General features: G+C 41.1%; 1 protein-coding gene, 1 long non-coding RNA gene and 1 pseudogene across 2 annotated transcripts; 1 reads left to right on the forward strand and 2 right to left on the reverse strand.

The window, feature by feature from the left end:
* Positions 1-3,916: 3,916 nt before the first annotated feature.
* LOC143098990 (uncharacterized) lies at positions 3,917-4,915 on the forward strand (annotated as a pseudogene).
* Positions 4,916-6,426: 1,511 nt separating this feature from the next.
* On the reverse strand, positions 6,427-8,285 carry LOC143135362 (uncharacterized). Its single transcript, XR_012988916.1, has 3 exons — positions 7,989-8,285; positions 7,249-7,357; positions 6,427-6,749 (listed from the first exon to the last, which is right to left on the reverse strand). It is a non-coding gene; the product is annotated as an uncharacterized LOC143135362 (long non-coding RNA).
* Positions 8,286-12,208: 3,923 nt separating this feature from the next.
* Positions 12,209-15,393, reverse strand: LOC143135336 (neoverrucotoxin subunit alpha-like). The gene is made up of 2 exons (XM_076296030.1): positions 15,287-15,393; positions 12,209-14,306 (listed from the first exon to the last, which is right to left on the reverse strand). The coding sequence occupies exons 1-2, from the start codon at positions 15,309-15,311 to the stop codon at positions 14,005-14,007; spliced, it is 327 nt and encodes a 108-aa protein (XP_076152145.1). The 5' UTR covers positions 15,312-15,393; the 3' UTR covers positions 12,209-14,004.
* Between the last annotated feature and the right edge of the window lie 4,662 nt (positions 15,394-20,055).

A 20,055-nucleotide genomic window follows, 5' to 3' on the forward strand; every position in this document is an offset into this window, starting at 1 on the left:
CTATATGATGTCTATATGATGTCTACCTTTATTGGCTTCCAATCACATATGCATTTCTAAGATACATCATATCTAATATCAGATGTTATGATTTACAAATCATGTTAACCCTATATGTAATTGAGAATAGGTTAAAGATAACATATGAACTGTTGGAGAAAGGAGAAAGATTTTTTGAAAAACAATCGCTCCACCTCTTAATTTAACCCTCAGGGGCCGTATTCACAAAGCCTTTTATCTTACCACTAGGAGTACTCCTAAATCGCACTAAAATATTTTAGCTAGGAGTTTTCTCTTAAAAGTTATTCACAAAGCCTTTCAGACCTACTCTTAGTAAGGAAAAATGACACCTCCTAAACTAAGAGTGAGTTTTCGTTGCTATGGATGACGTCATTACTCATGCACGAGCTTGACTGAAGTGAACACCTTGATTGGCTGATGATTGTAACTCGGGAATAATTCCAAAACACCTCCCTTATGATGATGAGTGACAGGTGACAGGTCTGAGAATGCGTGCGCTACACAAGTAGTGCGAAGGACAGAAGATGATGAATAACAAATAGCCAAACAAATAAAAGGCAAAACAAATAGCCCAGTAGCCTAATGAAACACAGGCCTACGGATTGATGCAGTATCTTTGTAACATTATTAAATTAATCTGTCACCATATGCCTATGTTTGCAAAGAGGAGAACATTTGAATTTGATTCACAATGAAATGTTACATTTAATTTACATGTTGACAATGAGTAGTTTTGGTTGTTGTTGGTGGCGTTATTGCATCCCTTTTATGGCTACAGAATTGTTCCCTCGCGATTGGAAGCTCCTGTTGCCGCATACGCATTTCAAAACATCGCCACGTGAAATGCCACAAAAAGCTGTTTGTGAATAGGTCTTAGTGAGTTAGGAGTCCTCTCGACTTCTTTTAAGCTGTCCCAGACTTAGGTGCTACTTTTAGGTCTAAAATGCTTCGTGAATTACTTTTAGTGAAAAAAATTAGGAGTCCTAAAGTTAGGAGTGACACGCCCATTATTTTTAAGAGTTGCTCCTAAATTCCACACTTAGGAGCTACTTTTAGCCTTAAAACTTTTTTGTGAATACGGCCCCAGAACTCCAGACATTTTTTGCAGGCTTTTGCATTAGGGCAATTCCATGCAAAGGTCATCGTTACCATGGAAAAAAAAGATGTGCATACACAAATAGAACTGTTAAAATCTTCATTTAGGTCTATATTTTATTGTTTGTAACTAATCTGATTGAATTTGATGGAGAATGACACTCTTTTTACATCATAAATATGGTGTGCAACCATACAGAAACAACATGTTTCACATGGTAATATTATACATATTTCAAAAGTGGATAAATGGACCCAATGTTTAAACAAATTGTGTCATTTGACAAATTCCAGATTGACAAGGGAATGGTAGAGTAATGTCTATGCTCAGCTTGCCTTTAAGAGCACAACTCCTTACATTTGTAAGGTTTTGTTTTTAAGTCAGCAAGTTCCATGGCCATGTCACATCCATAACGTTTTATAGGAAAAGTTTATGCTACACATACAATGTTGAAGCGACAATGTCCATAGTGTCTGTGCAAAGCTGATTTATATCAATGTAAAGTGTGATGACCAAATTGTGCCCCTTTCTTACTTTTAAAACCTTTAATGGTGCGTTATGGATGTGACGTTATGGATGTTACATAATGTGAATTTACAAGACTGGGGACTTTATTATACCTCAAAGCCGATAAAACGTCTGTTCTGGTGGCATGTCAGTTTCAACGCATTTCAACTTAGTGTTTACAATTGACATTTCAAAGATTATTAGATCAGGTTGATCAAAACCACAGGGAGGCCTTGCCTAACCATTAGCAAAACAAACATAATATTAAAATACCTCCAGTGATTAGCCTAGCCATAGCCTATTTTCAAGTGGCCTAATAACGAAAATCTGATCGATTATCTTCCTGTAACTGTCATACTAATGTTGTACAGTAACTGGATTATCGTGTTAGCTGGTGAAGATGGCTGACTTTGCAGCTGGAGTTAACATAGCAACCTCCTTCTGTTGCAGATCTGTTCAGCCTGCCGTTCACGTCTGCTTAACACAGTTTAATTTTAAATGTGACGCGATATGACAGCATTTGAAGTGTCAGGTCCTCTGTAGCTAATACCCACAGAGTAACATGAGTAAGGGCAGCAATAAACTAGATGTATCGCATAGCGGTACAAAATATGACCGCCTCTCAGTCCTGCATATTCTCTTCGCAAAAATAAATCACGCTTGTCAATTTGTCTCCATCTCCTACTCCTGCAACTCATGTGCATGTAAATGTGTGCATATGTGAGTTTGCTTTTGTTTATACGAGTGTGTGTGTGTGTGTGTGTGCATGTGCGTATGCGTGCCTGTGTTTGTGTGTTTATGTGTGTGTGCATGTGCGTATGCGTGCCTGTGTTTGTGTGTTTATGTGTGTGTGTGTGTGCGTGTGTGTTTGCATGCCCACATGCGTATGCATACCTGTGTGTGTGTGTTTATGTATCTGCATTCATGTGTGTGGGTGTGCATGTGTGTGTGTGTGTGTGTGCTTGCCTGTCTGTATGTATGTGTGCGACTGTGCGTGCGTGCGTGTGCGTGTGTGTGTGTGCGTGTGTGCACATGTGCGTGTGTGTGCATGTGTGCACGTGCGCGTGCATGTACTTTATGTGTGCAAATCACAAATGAGTGGGTATGGGTTAGGTTGATGCGGGCTCTTGAGACTAACATACCATAAATATTTTGTCATCTTGGGTGCAACGGTTCAGGTAGGGCTAGTTATTTAGGGGAGTGGCCACCAAGTTTCATGTTCCCTGGTGTTTCAGTAACCCGGGAATCACTGACCAAAAATGATGACAGTAAAAAGAAAAAAAAAAAGTCTTTTTTATATTTTAAATGACTTGTTGTCCTGATTCTTCCTGTGGATCTTAGTGGGCACTGAGGAAGCAATAATTTCATCGCTAGTTTTTCATGATTACTATTTCAATTGTTTCATATCAAAATTCACTACTACTACATAAAACACATAATTAGTGTTTTATGTAGTTTGTCGAGGACTGGTTCAGACACGTCACATCCATAACGTGAAACCGTCACATCCATAACGCCAGTTTTTCGTACATAATGCATTACGAAAATGACGCATAGTTTCAAAAACACACTTTTTGTGTTCATTCAAGTCTCCTTCATGGTACATATATCATAGTTTCGGCAGTTTCCTTCAAAATTCACAGAGTTCGAAGCCTCGACACAATTCCGGCTCAATTGCTTCGAACGTTTCGTTGTTTCAAAAAGCCTCGTTCTGCCCATCCCTACCACATCACAAAGCCTCACTTAGCCATGGTCACGTGACATGGCCGTTTTGAACCACACTTCGAACACTTTTCGAAACACTTGCATTTCGGAAGCTCGACACTGTTTCGAAACGTCAGCTTCGAGCGTCACATCCCTACTTTTTGGACATTATTTGTTTTGATGTTAAGTTGTGCCTTTTTCAACCATCATTTTTCAACCACTTACCAATCGTTTGTTGGATTACTGGAGTCCATGCTTTGTCTGCTACTACCAACCTGCTTGCCTGCCTATCTGCCTGCTGCCATCAACCTACTTACCTGCCTGCTGCCAGCCTTGCCCTGCTTACCTGCCCTGTTTACCTACCTGCTTGAATCCCATCTCATCCACCTGTAAAAGGTACCATTTAAGTGTTTCTTTTTTGAATAGCTTGTCAAAGAAGCAAAGCAATACATCCCAGCTAAGAGTGGCCCGCCACTATATTATGGTAAAGAACTTTGCAATCGCTTACGCTGCTTCAGAGAATTGTTTGGAACCCATGCTAAATCTCTATGGTAACTCTTCCAGGTGATTCTAACTTGCATGGTAACTATGGTAACTCTTCCAGGTGTATCAGAACACTCACACATCACGGAGCAGAAGATCCATGGACAGAATGATGAACTCAACCTGCAACTCAAAGGAAGGCTGCACCACTGCACTCACTGCTGGAGGAGTTTCACAGACTTGAGAGAACTTGAGAAACACCAGGCAAACAATATTTATCAAAAGCAGAACAAGGTTCATAAAATGTATCAAAAGCAGAAAAAGGTTCATAAATGTGCCCGTTGTGGAAAAGTTTTTTCACAAATTTCACATCTTAAAAGCTACATTCTAATACACACTGGAGAGAAGCCTTAGAAATGTGTTCACTGTGGGAAAGGTTTTTCTCAAACGTCAAGTCTGAATTCCCATATGTTAACACACACTGTAGAGAAGCCTCATAAATGTGACCAGTGTGGAAAAGCTTTTACACACCTCAACTCTCTAAAATCCCACATGCTTACTCACACTGGAGACAAACCTCATGAATGTGCTACCTGTGGGAAAGCATTCAAGACTTCCGTAGAGCTTAAATGCCACATGATTGTACACACTGGAGAGAAGCCTCATAAATGTGTCCAGTGTGGAAAAGCCTTCACAAGAATGTCAAGTCTGAAAACCCATATGTTAATACACACTGGAGAGAAGCCTTATGATTGCTTTCAGTGTGGAAAAGCTTTCTCTCACCTTTCATATCTCAAAAGCCACATGTTAACACACACTGGAGAGATGTCATCAATGTGCCCAGTGTGGAAAAGCTTTCACACACCTCAACTCTCTTAAATCCCACATGCTCACACTGGAGACAAACCTCATGAATGTGCTACCTGTGGGAAAGCATTCAAGACTTCCGTAGAGCTTAAATGCCACATTTCTGTGCACACTGGAGAGAAGACTCATAAATGTGTCCAGTGTGGGAAAGCTTTTTCACAAACGTCAAACCTTAAAGGAACCGTATGTAAGAAATGTATTTCAATTAATCATAAAATGGCCCTGATATGTCAGTAGACATTAAGAAATCATGTTCATTTCAAATACTTATATCACTAACAACAGTAGTCTGGCCAGGATATTGTCATTTAAAAAGTGAAGTTGCAGCCCTCAACTGATGTTGTTGTTGTGTTTTGTCATGGCATGTTGTGTTTTGGCCTGACCCTCCACCTATAAACTAATCACGAAGTCAGTAGTGTTTCGGCATCTGGGTTGGCAACCTCGAGTCAGGGGGGAGGGGGAGGGGATACACCGCTCTACAGTAATTTGTAATTAAAAGTAATTGCAGTACCAGTTTTGGCCACAATCTTACATATGGTTCCTTTAACCCTTAGAACCCGATTGACGCAAAGTGCGTCAAAAAACACACCCTTTCTTCTCTGTTACATTGCTCGTGATTGTTCATCGCAACAAGATAAAACCTTTATTGCATGACAGAGAAGAAGTGGGGCTTTCCAAAGAGACTACGCACTTGTCTGTACGATCAAGTATGAAAATTTAAAAAAATCATGAAATTAAATCAAATTGCAGCATATTTACAGTCTATACTTCTCTGCGTTCACCTGCGCACCCATTACTCTCCTTTGAATTACTCGCGAACCCATGATCGCATAGATATGGCAAGCATATCAGATGAAAGAGGGGGCACAGGGCTATCCATTGGTACCATGGATATCGATCTTTCTGGCTTATAAAAACAGATGAAGTGATTGCAAAATATTAACGTCATGTACACAAACCAACGCTGCACACCCATTACTCTCGGAGACCCGTGATCAGATATATATGCACGTATGTTAGATGAAAGAGGAGACACAGAGCTACCATTTGATACCAAGTACATCCTTCTGAGTTATACAACAGACTAAGTGACAGCAAAATAATAACTTCATATAGCTGGACTTACCCCACGTTTTTGTCCGTTTTTGTGGCAAAGCATGTTTATAATCCAACGCTATCGTGTGTTTCTCTATGGCAAAACATGTTCATAATCCGGTTTTGAGATCCTAGCAAATTCCTGCATGGCATCCAATTCAAGGCTCACATTGCATCCCAATTTGTTCAACAAAGAAACACCTTTTTTGCCTTTACTTTGTTCATGGCATATGTGAACACACACTGGAGGGAAGCCGCATAAATGTAGCCAGTGTGGAAAAGCCTTTGAATAAATCAATTCTCTTAAAACCTGTATCCTCATACACTGAAAAAAATGGGCTGTTAAATTAACATAAAAAAATCTTGTACATCGGTTGCATCAATTAAATCATGTCCACGAAGTCCAATTAATTCATGTTAAAAGTGGCAAATTGTATTCTGTTAAATTAACATGATTTTTTCATGTGTATGTGAAGAAATTGTTTCTTATCAGTCAAACATGATTTTTTTCTTGTTTGATGGACATAATTTTTTTGATGCAACCGATGTACAAGATTTTTTCATGTCATATTTTAAAAACTATTGCATGTCAAATGAACATGTTATTTTAAAAAGCATCTTCAATAACCTCAAGCAATCAACCACAACTAGAATTTGAGTACACATTTACACATTTATTTCACATTTCCAGACATTGCAGACAAATGAAATCAAGGTTAAAGACAGTGGTCAAAGACAGTGCAGTGCCTTTAGAACAACACAAACGAGGGAAAAAACTTAAAAGGCTGCAGCTTCTGTAGTTTCCCCCAAATCTGAACAAAAATACAAAAAAAATCATGACAGCAGCAGCTACATCTGTATATGTGCAGGGGTAGTTTGTGGTGCGGCCAAAGTGGGGATGGTGGAGTTTGTAATGAGCAAGTAGATCAGACCTACTTTGAACCGCTGATTCACATCTCTTGCACTGCCACATTTACTGTGAAAGAGAACACAGAAAGGGAGGTTGATATACCAATACAGAATATGAATACAGACACACAACATTATGATCACAACACACATTTAAAAATGTATAACACTTCGTGAATCAAATTTACCATGTATTGTCCTGTGTACAGCTTTACAAACTCAGCATTACTCGTCTTAAAAAAGTACAAAAGCACATTAAGTGCACCAAGATTTATGACCATGTAGCATTGAACAGTTATAAAAGGTTCAGTTTCATGGAGAAGAAAGAGAGGGAAGTACAACACAATAACAAAAAGAAGGAGGGAGAGAGAAAGTGGAAGAGTTAGGAAAAAAGTAAGAAACCGATGGAGAAGAAAAGAAGAGGGAAGTAGGAATACAAGATTAACCTGAGAAAGGATGTATAGAAAGTATGAGGGAGGGAGACAAAAGAAAGAAGGGAGTGACCTAGAGAACAGGGCTGTGTGTGTGTATGTGTGTAAAAAAAATAATCAATTGCTGTAACTTACCTGGCACATGCACCAAATGTTCCAATTTCAGTAATGCTGCAGCAAGCTCCTTCTGAAGTGTATTTGGAACTGTGAGGGACCGTTTGCTCTACAGGTGGTAAATCCTCTTCTGCAACACCCAAATCACATGATACAAACTCAGCATTACTCGTCTTAAAAAGTACAAAAGCACATTAAGTGCACCAAGATTTATGACCATGTAGCATTAAACAGTGAAAGGTTAAGTTATCTAAATGTATTGTCCATATGCAATGCTAACCAGTGACTGCCAGATAAACAAAATGCTCCTTTGGCTGTTTGAAGCAGGATTTCACAAGACCATTTTTCAAATATCATCATCATCAAAAAGCTTCAGCATTTATTCACCAGTTGTCAGATGGGTTTCAATGCACGCACGCGTTACCCTTTAGTAGCCAGTCATGCCTTGGCGCCATCAAAACCCAGCTAGCTTAGCTTGATGTACACTTTCTAGGTTCTAAATCCGCACTAAATCAGCAATTGGCGTACAGCAGTGACCACAACAGGTTCCCGAAAATGAAATGAATTCGCTATGAAACATGTGTCGAAATAGTAAAACACACACCACTTGAATACGACGACAACGCCACAACAGTAGCAGCTAACCCATAGCTGGTATGATTAGATGTAAGAAGTTAGTGCAACTATCTGTTTGTAAAAACGCAATAGTTTGGCAAACATTCAGAAAAGTTACCGAAGATTAAGAATCAATTGATATTTACCTCACATTGTAGATCTTGCATGCCGCTCGTAATGTCTTCAGAGCAAGCAATTGTGTGGAAAGCCAGTTGATTCCTCCTTCCCGCTTAGACTCAGGTTAGGTGCACGAGCTACCGGCGTGTTCACGTCACGTAGGCTATAGTTCTTACCATCCAACATGACAAAATTATGTGAATTTGACATTCTCAAGGAATAGCTTAGGCTCACATGATTTTTTTTAATTTCTGAAGGACCACTAATAAATCATGTGAGGTTCTTTCAATAAATTCATGCAATTTCAACAACCCCAAAGAGACCTTTTTTTCAGTGTACACACCTAAGAGAAGCCGCATAAATGTAGCCAGTGTGGAAAAGCCTTTGAATAAATCGATTCTCTTAAAACCTGTATCCTCATACACACCTAAGAGAAGCCGCATAAATGTAGCCAGTGTGGAAAAGCCTTTGTATAAATCGATTCTCTTAAAACCTGTATCCTTATACACACCTAAGAGAAGCCGCAAAAATGTTTCCAGTGTTGAAAATGTTTTTCACAAAATTCATCTCATAAAATGCATTTGCAAATACACACTTGAGAGAGAAGTGTTTCCAGTGCGGAAAGTCCTTTTCACACCCTTCAACTCTTAAATCCATAAATACAATCTTGGTGGGTTTACAGCAGCTTATACTTCATGAAAACTTGTATCTCAACTGCCATTTATCAGCGAATCTCAGAAGTCTGGTCTACAGTAGCTTATACTTCATGAAAACTTGGTATCTCAACTGCCCATTTATCAGCGAATTTCAGAAGTCTGGTCTACAGTAGCTTATACTTCATGAAAACTTGGTATCTCAACTGCCCATTTATCAGCGAATTTCAGAAATCTGGTCTACAGTAGCTTATACTTCATGAAAACTTGGTATCTCAACTGCCCATTTATCAGCGAATTTCAGAAATCTGGTCTACAGGGGAGCTCCAACCATCCTGCTCGGTGATCTCATGTGATCTCATGTGACTCCTTTTGTTTAATCGGAATTATTCTAATCTTGATGATCACTGTGTTATACATCCTTTATTCTAATCTTGATGATCACTGTGTTATACATCCTTTATTCTAATCTTGATGATCACTGTGTTATGCATCCTTTATTCTAATATTTTAAGATGCTGGATTTTTAATTTTCCATGAGCTGTTAAGTTGACCTGAGAAGAGCTCTAATCAGCTAATTAAGTCAAAACACCGGCAATGGTTTCCTGAGCCTTTAATCTCCCAATCTTGCCAGGGCACTGGACTTTTCCACGATATTCTAATTTTATAAAGGCAATAAAAAAGGAAAATATCCAAGAGGGTGAATACTTTTTAGGCTATACATTAAATGCACATTTTATTAAAATATGTAACTGACCAAATTATTACTTATTATTATATGTTATTTATGGCAAACAGATACTATGATTTTGACGCCATAGCCTACTGAAGATAGCTGAGAGTCTGTGGCTAAAGCAGACCTAATGAACCAATAGCATTCAATAGCAATAACATTCACCTTATTCCCCCGGTGGCCAGAACAAGGCTACAGGGTACACTTGTCATCACACTTCAGTCCAGCAGATGGTGGTAATGCACTCCATTTGCAAACTGCCAGAGAAAAAAACAACTCACTGAAGAAGAAGAAGAAGGTTACTCTGGCAGGCCAGCAAACCCTTCTTTTTCTGTGAGCTTTTTTTGGTAGTTTGCAAATGGAGTGCACCTTTAGCTCATATGCACCATACACCTGGAAGGAAATTCAGAACATGTGAGATCCAGAATCATTACCCTCTCTCAATGTATTTAAAAAACCTTTTAAAAATAACTGTTTGAGAACAATGTCAGTTCCTCTGTATCCATTACACATCTTAACTATAACTTCCTGTGTGTCATACTCTGTATTCTATGCCTTTTTAACTGTATTGTAGCCTACAGTCATTTCCTGTGTATCAGCCGCATTGTGCATAAGCCACAGGGCAGTGTTTTGTGCAAGTAAAAAAAACCATATTAATACCATATTAACTGCCCCCGTTAACCTCATAGCTGAAGACATTTTGACCAATGTATAAACTGCTGCTAACAGTTGGGAGATTACAGTGTGCGTCTTCTGTTGGTCTTTGTTTTTACTGTAATGTTATATCTGCCACCTACCTTGGCCAGGACTCCCTGGCAGAAAAGATATTGTATCTCATTGGGATAAATAAAGGCTAAATACACACATAAATAAATAAATAAATTAATAAAAATAGTAAATAAATATAAATAAATACACACATAAATAAATACATTTAAACACCAAAATCAGCTGTAGGTGATGTGTTTTATCTGCCATCTTTGAGGACATTTCATCTCATCTCAAACATTCATTCTGTCTTCCCATTCATATTGTTGTATACAGTAGCATAAGTTATGCATTTTTTTAATAATTGCTAATCGAAAGCATGACGGGATTGCAATAACACTAAATACATTATGCTGTTTTATTTATTGTTATCAATTCCATTTTATTTATCATATCCATTTAATTTCAGTGCATCACATAACAATATTCACCTTCACAAAAAGTCGGATATTGCTCCTGCCACTCTTTTAATTGGTTGGGTGTCCATACTTTAGGAATGTCTGGGGTAGGTTCTCCATTCTGCATTCCATTATAGCAGGGCTCACATACTGGATTTTGATCAGGTTGACTCACGCTAACCTGAACTCGGCTAAGTCTGCTTGAACCTCAGGCAGGCTTGTATGTCTTTTAGCGGTGGTCGTGAAACCAAACATGGTAAATATATACCTTTTCATTGACATCTTTATATACAAATGTATTTCTCCGTCATTAACATAATCCAGTAGGCTAATAAATAAATTCTAAATGATCTATTTTAACTGCTTTTTTTAACTGCTACTTCGCTCGCCCATAACACTTGCATATTCACAACAGTGCAGAACATAAGGAGCCAGAAGAGCATGAGATTGGACAGTAACCTGCAGCTGGTTAAACTAAACATTTCAGTAAATGAGAAACATGTTTAGAAAATTGCTACAGTTGCTGCATGAGGTACAGTAGCATTGTTCCCCATCAGAACTGTATTTAAGTATATATATATATATATATATCATCAGAACTGTATTCTTCCATCTGTGAACTGGCTGTGTTTGCAGCACTGGGCCCAGAGGAAGGTGAAGAGAACCCAGGCCATTTGCCAACACCACAACCCCTGGCAGCAATCCCACCCTTCTCCCCTCATCTATCTATCTATCATCCATGGGATCCCCTCCCAAGTGTGTCTGCTAGGCCTCACCAGCTCCCTGCAGCAGGAGCACAGCTACGCCCAGCATTACTGTCCCCAAGGAGTCGTATCCCCTAAATGGCTGTGTGCAGTTCATTAAATGATGCAAACTCACATCAGCCCTCAGTCATCTACCTGCAGGTTACAGTATGGACACGTGACCTTAGCTATTGTAATGCTGCAGTACACTCATCTACCTGCAGGCTACAGTATGGACATGGGACCTTAGCTATTATACTGCTGCAGTACACTCATCTACCTGCAGGCTACAGTATGGACATGGGACCTTAGCTATTATACTGCTGCAGTACACTCATCTACCTGCAGGCTACAGTATGGACATGGGACCTTAGTTATTATACTGCTGCAGTACACTCATCTACCTGCAGGCTACAGTATGGACATGGGACCTATGCTATTATACTGCTGCAGTACACTCATCTACCTGCAGGCTACAGTATGGACCTTAGTTATTATACTACTGCAGTACACTCATCTACCTGCAGGCTACAGTATGGACCTTAGTTATTATACTGCTGCAGTACACTCATCTACCTGCAGGCTACAATATGGACATGGGACCTTAGTTATTATACTGCTGCAGTACACTCATCTACAGTACCTGCAGGCTACAGTATGGACCTTAGTTATTATACTACTGCAGTACACTCATCTACCTGCAGGCTACAGTATGGATATGGGACCTTAGTTATTATTAGGGCTGTCAATTGATTAAAAAATAATCTAATTAATTACATACTCTGTGATTAATTAATCTAAATTACAATGCACTCATCTGGTGATGTGTTACATTGAATGGAAAGATGACCTTGGTTGCCAATGCATGTCATGACCAACTACAGAAAAAATGTGAAGAAATTGTAATTGTAATGACATAGAAAGACAATGACAACAGGCTCCTCACATGTCCTTTTAGAATCTTTATTTAGACATTTTAAAGTCAGAAACACATTTTATTTAGGCTACATATTAAGAAAAACAACCATGTTTTATAGTTCTGTGTAAAAACATATAGAAATACTGACACCTCAGACCTGCAAATAATTTTCAAAGAAATTCAGCAAATAACAGAAGAATGGATTGTTGATGCTAAAACATTCTTATAATCCACACATTAATTTTAGGACAAGCGCAAAATATGAAGAAAGCAATATCATCATCTGTTTAGGATCACTAAAATAGTAGTCTATAAATTGAATACAAATATCAATATCTCAACAGCATCTCAGCATTACACATGTGTATGAACTGGAGTGTGTTACTATCGCCAGGGCCACAGATCTATCACCGGGTGCTTACACATCACAATGGGTGTTGCTACGGTGCAGCCGGTTGCACCAGTAGAACGTAAGGTCGATCGTAAGATTAGGTGTAAGGTGTGTCTTAAACCTTATGTTGAAACTAACTACAGGAGTTTTAAACTAGCGCTGCATTCTTTTCCTGTTGCACCATTGCAACTTAAGGTACACCATAGTTAGTAGCTACTAAATCAAAATAAGAATTAGAATAAGAAGTGTTACAGTCACAGCACTTGCGCTGGTAACATTAATGTTCACTGTAACGTTGTACGATAGGTTTGACTTCCTCCGCAATTACTTTGTTGTATGGAATAAAATAACAATGTATTTGTAAATAGCAGACTTTATTTTGTTGTATATGTGCTTTGGGAATATTTCAGCCACCACATGGCCTAACGTAGGCTACCGCAGTGGATAGCTAGTGAAGGTAACAGTAACGTTAACACTCTTTCAAATATGGCTAATGAAATCTCTGATAACAGATTATGATGGTCCAGGTGGACTCCCAGATATTTGTACGTCTGGACCACCTTAATGCCCCCCCCCCCCTCAATTACCACAGGTAGATGATGTGTCTTATGCCTCCCAAATTCTACTTTCATCTCCTTGGCTTTGGATGTGTTGAGGATGAGACCATTGCACCTGCTCCAGGTCACATGACCCTCCTGCGCTCCCCCTCCTCCCCTCCCCCCACACAAGCCGCCACAACAGTGTCACCAGAATATTTTAGTAGAAGTATTAATTATAATATAAGTATATAAGTATAAGTATATATACTCTTTTGATTCCGTGAGGGAAATTTGGTTTCTGCATTTATCCCAATCCGTGAATTAGTGAAACACACTCAGCACACAGTGAACACACAGTGAGGTGAAGCACACACTAATCCCGGCGCAGTGAGCTGCCTGCAACAACAGCAGCGCTCTAGTCATGTCCCCCTCCTCCCTTTCCCTTCCCACTATAGGAGGGCGACATGATGGAGAGAATGAGGAGTGGAAGAGGGAAAAGGGTGGAGACAGAGGAGAAGGAGGGGAGAGGAGACAGAGAGAATGAAGGGTCAGAAAGAGGGAGGAAGTAAAGAGGGAGTTGAGAGAGAGAGAGGAAGAGGGGAACAGAGAGGTAGAGAGAAAGGGAGGGGAATGAGAGACAGAGAGAGAGGATGAGGAGGGAGGGGGGGGGGTACAGACTGAGGGTAGAGAGAATGAGTGACAGGTGGATGTACCTGTTGGAGAACGAGCTCATGTGATCTTGCGCAGGGACACTGAGGAGCCCATACTCCAATAAAACCTAAACCCTGGACAGAGGGGCTCAGTGAATGTGGAGTGGAACGTGTGCAGGTGGAAGAGTGTATCAGACGAGACCATGTAGAAAGACAGAGTGCCTGCCGACCAGTCCAGGTACACTCCTACTCTACAGAGTCCAGGACTTGGCATTCCGTCCCATTATGACGTCATCACTGTACCCTTTCCTCTTGATGCTTTTATAGGCTACAGTTATATGAGCTCCATATCTACTCCACTCAGCCTCCCAGTAGCAGCGTCCAGTCAGACCCTCTCTACACAACACCTGAGGATAATAGTCGTAGACAAATCTCTCTGGGTGTTCAGGATATGCCTGCTTCATACGCACATAGTATGTCACCTTTCTGTTCCTCTTAGAGAGAATGAGTTCTCTGTTTACTGTGTTTGGGTCCAGTGTGAGATCACAGGCATCTGCAGACAAGAGGAGAGAACATGAGCACACAAACTTACATCACACAAACACTCCTGCTCACATCACACACACATTACATTACATTTTGCTGACACATTTTTAACCAAAGCAACTAACAACATGGTGACAACTAACAACAGTTTAAGTTTAGTTAGGGCCTACCCACCATCAGTCTACCCCACAAGCAGCCGATAGGAACTGAAACACTATAATCATGTAAAGGACACTTGTTCATCTCATTCTGACACTGATTCCAGTAGGCCTACCCCTGGCTCCACACTGACTCCAAAAAACCTGCCAGACCATCATCAGTCTACAAGCAGCCTGTAGGCCTAGGCTATAGCCAATCTATAACCAATCTAATTCAGTTTTGCATAATATGAAGTGATGTTTCTTCCAGTTCAAATGCAATAAGTAAGACTAACTGGTTTACAGAGACTGTACAAACAGGGGTAGGGGTGATCACGTTATTCGTTACTTCCGTGTCTGTAACCTCCGTCATTACAATGCAGTGTCAAATAGCCCATGTAGCCTGAATAACATTCTTACACACTAAAATAATAATGATAATAAAATCATAATAATGAACATGTTCACATATGGGAAAAGGCAATTGGCTTTGGGCTTTCCTGGTTACCCTGAAGCCAACTTTATGTCCCATTTATCGCTGTATAGCCTGCGCCATTATCCTCGGTCGTCTGTCACTCGGACGGTTGAATAAATTGTTTTTGCAGGCTACGTAGCGTATTTTATACGTAACTATTTTTGTGCTTAAAACCCATGCTCATTTGTAGCCTACGTTATTATCGTGATGATAGTTCTTACTTTAAGCGAAGATCAACATCATAGGCTACTTGACACTAACCTTCTTGTCGACGCCAAGACGCCAATTTGAATCCCCGTAAAACAATATTATCAAACTCATCGTGTTGAAGCACCGATGTAATCACACTATCGAATGCTGAGATATCCTACTTACCAATTATATTTTCTAGATGCTTCATTGCAGAAATGTTGAACTGTGTTTACACAAAATGGAGGTGACGACTTCAGTTTCGCTTTCGTTATGGAAGGAGACGTGACGCACCGCACAGTCCAGCCTCCAAGTGTTTGGGTCGCTGTGGGGTAGTGCGACTTCTTCAACATTTAGCTTTCCAAAAACGGGAGATTTTTTTTCAGGGGGGGGGGGGGGGGTGTCAGTGTTTGGGGGGGGGGGGGGGTGTCAGTGTTTATACCGGATCTGTGTTTGCATATTTAATACGTTTCATACACGTGTTTCAACACTGCATTTCGCACGTTGCTTTTACCTTACGCATGCCAGTTATGTATCCACCAGCTGTCTGCCTGCAGCCTACTTCCAAAACTCCAAAGCTGCTTGCTGTCAGATTTGGTTCCGAGGGCACAAGTTCAGTGTATCAACAACACTCAATAACAGTTTATGTGATGTGTTAATCCATTAAATTCCCAACAATTTCACAACAGCTAGTAATGGAGTAGGCAATTCAACTAGCCCGCTTGCTTACGACGAGACTCAGGCTGCGCAGTCGGCACCCGCTTCCTTATTTGGGTTTTGTGTTGCCAGGTTTTAGCCTATGACAAAACGGTTGAAATTGAAACTAAGTGATCGTGTATGTGTAGGGTGTATTTCATACACAATCTGGCAACCTGAATGGATCAATGATTTTAAAATGAAGTTTGATGGCCATGCAAATTACGGGAGTTTTCCGGGAGAAATAACAAAACGGGAGGGTGCTGGAAGATGACTTTGAAATACGGGAGAAACCCGGGAAAAACGGGAGTGTTGACAGGTATGTGCTAAAGGCAAGAACATGTTCCCGAGTGAAAAGATAATTGTTCACGTCAACTCATGTGAGAGTAAGGGGTGGGAAACTTGAGTAAGGTTTTGCTCACAGAGTTGCCCAGTTGTGCACTCAAAGTCACTTGTGTTGTCAAGTTGTGGTTTATTAGTAGACTCATCCGTGTGGACTTTCATGTCCAACAATGTTAATGTGAACTTGAAAATTTGACATTTGTGTCACTTGAACAAGTGTCTCACACCTTATTTTTTAAGCAAATACAGTTTATTTTAGATTAATGAGTGTAGGCCTATGTCTATGTTTTAACCTGTGTTGTGGCATCAATGTTTTTTCACACATTCCGATGGCAAAGCACAAACACACACTGGGAAAACAATGTAATCAAGGGGGCGGTCCCTAATATTCCAAGATGGCCTGAATGCACCATTAGTCATATTATATCACTTTATGTTTGGGAAAATATCCCAAACCAAATCAGTAGTTTCGCATAGTAGTAGACTTTTCTCTAGTGCTACGATGACATAGCTTAAAATCATCCGGTTTACATTTAGCAGCTCTGGCCAATGATATTGAGGGATTGACCAGGTGGAGCAGCTCTGACCAATGATATTGAGGGATTGACCAGGTGGAGCAGCTCTGACCAATGATATTGAGGGATTGACCAGGTGGGGAGAGGTGGAGCAGATCTGACCAATTATATTGAGGCATTGACCAGGTGGGGAGAGGTGGAGCAGATCTGACCAATGATATTGAGGGATTGACCAGGTGGGGAGAGGTGGAGCATATCTGACCAATGATATTGAGGGATTGACCAGGTGGAGCAGCTTTGGCCAATGATATTGAGGGATTGACCAGGTGGGGAGAGGTGGAGCATATTTGACCAATGATATTGAGGGATTGACCAGGTGGAGCAGCTTTGGCCAATGATATTGAGGGATTGACCAGGTGGAGCAGCTCTGACCAATGATATTGAGGGATTGACTAGGTGGGGTTCTGGACATATGCCCACTGCAGTGCAAATGGAGCTGGCCCACAATCAGCACTCTCCCAAGCTGATCCGTCTACACTCAGCTGGTTCGACCGATGATGCCGATGAGAGGGAGATGATTATGAACGCATGGCACAGCTTTGATGGTCAGGGCCGGGGGGAGTAAGATGGCTGTGCTGAGATCCCCATGGATGGACAAGGTGACCCAGTGAAGTTATCCAATCAAACAATAAGCACCTTTTAGGGGAGTGTTGAAATGGCTGTAGTCCAGTGGTGGTGTGTAGGGGAGTGTTGAAATGGCTGTAGTCCAGTGGTGGTGTGTAAGGGAGTGTTGAAATGACTGTAGTCCAGTGGTGGTGTGTAGGTAGGGGAGTGTTGAAATGGCTGTAGTCCAGTGGTGGTGTGTAGGTATGGGAGTGTTGAAATGACTGTAGTCCAGTGGTGGTGTGTAGGTAGGGGAATGTTGAAATGGCTGTAGTCCAGTGGTGTGTAGGGGAGTGTGGAAATGGCTGTAGTCCAGTGGTGGAGTGTAGGTAGGGGAGTGTTGAAATGGCTGTAGTCCAGTGGTGTGTAGGTAGAAGAGTGTTGAAATGGCTGTAGTGGTGGTGTGTAGGTAGGGGAGTGTTGAAATGGCTGTAGTCCATTGGTGTGTAGGTAGGGGAGTGTTGAAATGGCTGTAGTCCAGTGGTGGTGTGTAGGGGAGTGTTGAAATGGCTGTAGTGCAGTGGTGGTGTGTAGGTAGGGGAGTGTTGAAATGGCTGTAGTCCAGTGGTGGTGTGTAGGTAGGGGAGTGTTGAAATGACTGTAGTCCAGTGGTGGTGTGTAGGTAGGGGAGTGTTGAAATGGCTGTAGTCCAGTGGTATGTAGGGAGGGGAGTGTTGAAATGGCTGTAGTCCAGTGGTGGTGTGTAGGTAGGGGAGTGTTGAAATGGCTGTAGTCCAGTGGTGGTGTGTAGGTAGGGGAGTGTTGAAATGGCTGTAGTCCAGTGGTGGTGTGTAGGTATGGGAGTGTTTATTAGAGTTCAATTAAGTTCCCAGGAGGCTTTTAGGATTTTACCGGAACGTGTTCATGACTCTCTAGAGGCTTTTCCTTTCAGCTGCTGTGCAGTTTGTGTACCGTGCTGTGATGCTGTATGTTAAAACACTCTCAATAGAGCCCTGATATAACAGACAGACAGGTGGGGTTACTGTATGTTAAAACACTCTCAATAGAGCCCTGATATAACAGACAGACAGGTGGGGTTACTGTATAAAACACTCTCAATAGAGCCCTGATATAACAGGCAGACAGGTGGGTTCACTGTATGTTAAAACACTCTCAATAGAGCCCTGATAACAGGCCTTGAGCTGCTCTGCAGACAGACAGGTGGGTTTTCTGGAGTGTGTAATGTTTCCGCCTTAAGGTTTTAGAATAATGAAAACGTCAAAACTCTTATCGCCTATAGCCTAGAAACATTTTGCATATTATTCAACTACTCTTATCAGGAATAATAAAACATATTTCCTACAGCTAAACAACCTCAACAAACATGTCACAATAATGCCCAAGCCTTTTACCAATGCAGTCAGAGCTCTGTCTTCTGTCAGACAGAAGAAGGTTAAACATCAGCTCTCAAGACAGTGACAAGTTACCCTTCTCCCCAAACCACGAAAATTCCCCAGCGCTTTGATTTTTGCAGCCAAAGGAGAGAGATGGGTTAAACCGGGAGGGAAAACGTCCTCTTTTAAGAGCAACCAGACAAGAAAAAAAGCCTTTAAACTTCCTTACTGGAAGTAGTTTATTTTTTCAAGAATAAAAGATAATAATAAAAATGTTCAAGAATAAAAAAATGAGTTCTCACTGCCGGGTTGGGGAACAGCGAGCGCTGACAACGGAGTGGACAGTGGGACAAACAGCACAACTAGAAGCCCCTCACAGTACTCCAGGCACCTTTTCTACAGCCCTAGGTAAGGGCTCCTCCCCCTTGACATTTCATTGGTTAAACACAAAGGACTTTAGCAACATAATTCTATAAGTACAGGTAGCATACATATATTCAAAGTAGCTTACAGAGAAAGGCTAGCCTAGAAATCTAGACGCGCCCCTAGCTGCAGCAAATTACATTTGCTGCCAGGGCTAGTCTAGCAACTCTCCGTTGGCTTGTGAGCTCCATAATTCAAAACTTCTCCGGGCCAATGAAATCGTGTATAGAGTCGTTAGGTGGGCTTAACATAATGATTGATGGCAGAGTTGCAACGGTTTGGCTTGAATTCCCTGCTACTTGAAAACAAATAAGATGGATGTTGCTGCTGGCGAACAGTGTGACACGAGTTAAGCTTTTATTAAGTTGGCAAACGTTTGAACTAGCCAACTAGCTCCGCTGGTGGGAAACGCATGGGACTCATAGCGCTGCCGCTGTCCTATTGCGTGCAGAGGGAATTTGAAAGACAACTGATTATCCCGCCCCTCGGACTGAGCACAGCGAACGGTGAGTGTCCAGACCCTACATGTTAATGTGGGTCTGGCTCGCCAGGCTAGAGAAAGGCATCATCAGAGCACAGAATAAGATAAGGCACACAGGTGTATAACATTCAGGAGAACAATGCTTATACAAAAGGTGTTCTCTTCCATGAGCTATTACATGGTCATTACAGGTTTACACACCATTTGTCATTTCAGCTCACACAATGAATTCAGACAAAGTTTATCTGAGAGTCCTGAGATCAGATTGAAGATCATCTGAGACAGCTCCATCCCCCTCTTGCAGATGTCTTCTAGAAGGGGCTCATTGGGGGCAAGATCTAAAAAACATGTAGTTTAAATGTTTAATTCTCACCTGTACATGAATCCATGGGTACGGTGGCCCAGACGGCTCAACGAGGCCACAACACGACCACATAAGCCACAACACTTGCCAGTGTCAGAAGAGACCGCACAAGACGGCTTAACAAAATACATTAGCCA

The sequence above is a fragment of the Alosa pseudoharengus genome, unplaced genomic scaffold (assembly GCF_046254945.1).
Source record: "Alosa pseudoharengus isolate Yale_2024_CS ecotype anadromous, Long Island Sound unplaced genomic scaffold, YU_APseudo_1.1 YU_APseudo_1.1_scf_1, whole genome shotgun sequence".
In the NCBI taxonomy this organism is placed as follows: Eukaryota; Metazoa; Chordata; class Actinopteri; order Clupeiformes; family Clupeidae; genus Alosa; species Alosa pseudoharengus.

Coding starts and splice junctions, on each gene's coding strand:
- LOC143135336 (XM_076296030.1), bottom strand. CDS start 15,311: ATGAAGCATCTAGAAAATATAATTG. Junction 14,307..15,286: donor GCATCTAGAAAATATAATTG/GTAAGTAGGATA, acceptor TCTTGTCTGCAG/ATGCCTGTGATCTCACACTG.